The sequence below is a fragment of the Colobus angolensis genome, unplaced genomic scaffold (assembly GCF_000951035.1).
Source record: "Colobus angolensis palliatus isolate OR3802 unplaced genomic scaffold, Cang.pa_1.0 Scaffold91, whole genome shotgun sequence".
In the NCBI taxonomy this organism is placed as follows: domain Eukaryota; kingdom Metazoa; phylum Chordata; class Mammalia; order Primates; family Cercopithecidae; genus Colobus; species Colobus angolensis.
The window spans coordinates 3,582,441-3,584,492 of NW_012123043.1; the positions used below are offsets into that span (position 1 = coordinate 3,582,441).

General features: G+C 52.7%; 1 protein-coding gene across 1 annotated transcript in view; it reads left to right on the forward strand.

The window, feature by feature from the left end:
• The window catches only part of LOC105504397 (maestro heat-like repeat-containing protein family member 7), a 66,281-nt gene that overhangs the window by 7,817 nt on the left and 56,412 nt on the right, over positions 1 to 2,052 (forward strand). Inside the window, exons 4-5 of the mRNA XM_011931834.1 lie at positions 846 to 968; positions 1,624 to 1,722. Coding sequence (XP_011787224.1) covers positions 846 to 968; positions 1,624 to 1,722 — 222 coding nt within the window. The remainder of the gene's footprint in view (positions 1 to 845; positions 969 to 1,623; positions 1,723 to 2,052) is intronic.

The window sequence follows — 2,052 nt, forward strand, 5'->3', positions numbered from 1 at the left end:
GACGGGGTTTCACCATGTTGGCTGGGCTGGTCTCGAACTCCTGACATCAGGTGATCCACTCACCTCAGCCTCCCAAAGTGCTGGGATTACAGGCATGAGCCACTGCACCCGGCTGAAAATCTCTTAACTAGTCCCACATGATGGCCTTTCCACTTTGGCTTCCATTGGCCTAGAGAAGCTGGTTCTGAGGACCCTGGTAGCTTCTGAACCTCCTTGGTGGACAGCAAGGGAGGGGGAGGATGACTCTGCCTTCCTGTTCCATCTGGTGGAATCAGCTAACCTCCCCCAACTACATCCCTTTTCAGGATTGCGCCAATCAGAAAGAGAAGCCTATGCGTTCATACTGGAATTTCTAGAAGAAGAACATATGGTAAGAAAGTTATCTGGACCTTTGTGTGAACTGAGGCAGAAAGTAGAAAAAATAAAAAGAGGGCTTATGCCTCCTTGGGTTTTGAGTACTAGCCCTGGCTTGGAAGCCACCAGATACTCAGCCCATTGTTGCCTCCTGACCAGGCAGATCTTTGGTGGCTAGGCCACCGGACAGGGTGTCTAGGGCTCAGATCTTGCAGTTCCCTTCCTGTAGGAAGGATCTTCATCAGAGATCCCTAGCCCCACTGTCCTCCAGAGCCCTACATAGGTGACCAGACATTGGTGAGCAGCAGTCCTGGGGACAGGGATATTGTACTGAGAAAATCAAGTGAGCAATCCATCCTTTGGCCTAGTTGATTGGAACCTGGGCTGGGTGTGAGGAGCAGGGGTCGGGTGCAGGTCTCAGGTGCTGCCTGTGGGCAGAGCTAAGGGCTGAAGCCCAGCTTATGGGCATCAGTCTGTGTATTGTGTCCTAGCCTGAGTTCGCCAAACTGAAGTTCCTGAAGGCTGTGGAAACTTTGAGTAGTGCTGTGCGTGCCCAGGCAGATGGCAATATGGACAATTACTATCCCAAAGCCATCCTGGCCAAGAAAATTGAGGTGAGAAAGACCCAAGCTCTTCTGGGAGTTCATTATTCAGGGATGAGGATGACAAGTCCTGGACCTGAGGGCTGGCATCTCTCTCTGAGGGGGTTCTTGTTGTTGTTTTTGTTGTTTTTTTTTTTTCCTGGCCTTTCTAGATACTAATTCTTGAAGAATCCACTGAGATTTTGATGGGCAACATGCGTCAGCAAGCCATGTTCTGCATCGTGGCGCTGAGGTGCCTTTCCTGCCCTTACCCCTCAGAGCGCCTGGTCTCTGGTGCTGAGAACATTTGGGTTGGGAGGCAGGGCAAGGTTTGGGGACTTAACTTTTGGCCTGTGGGTGGCAGAGCCCCAGTGGCTGCCACTTTATCTGCCTGCATCCTGGGGTGGAGGGGGTGTTCTCCGATTGTACTTTTGGGAGCCTATTAGGACATCCAGTGAGCAAAGCTTCCCCAGAAGCCTGGGCCCTCCTTCCCCGGAGGAGAGGCCATTAGAAAGTGTTTGGGGTCTCAGGTCCCCACTGTTTTCCTGCACTGCAGAGAGAGCAGCAGAGCAATTCTCCCAGAGGGTCCTAGAAACATAACCCAGCCTCTCCCAGGGGTCCCCAAAGCCCCTTGTCATTCCCTGCCTCTCCCTGAAGTCAGGTGAATCCACCATTCCACTTGTCCCAGAAACTGGATCTGGTAAATGTGGGCGTCTCCAGCCTGTTCTCTCTGCCGCCCATCATGCCCAGCCTGTACCGAAGAGACAATGCGAGTCTCTACCTCCAGGTAATCCCCACCTCTTCATGGAGCTTCACAGGGAGGGTTTGGTTTTGGAGTCACCTCCTGTCCTTTAACTCCCCTCCCTTCTCCTACTCTGATCTCTCTGCAGAGCCCTTGGCCCTGTGGCCCTCAGGCTGCTAAGAAGCACTCTGGCTGTCATATCCTCACCTGCCTTTCCAGGGATCGGCCCATGCTCCCACCCTATCCATGTCCTTGCTCACTAAGGCTCACAGCAGCTTCAGTCATGGGAGGAGACAGTCTGATAATAAAACCCAGGGATACTATGGAGCAACTGACCAGTAGACTGTCAAATCTTCCCAGGGGCCTGCAGTTTTT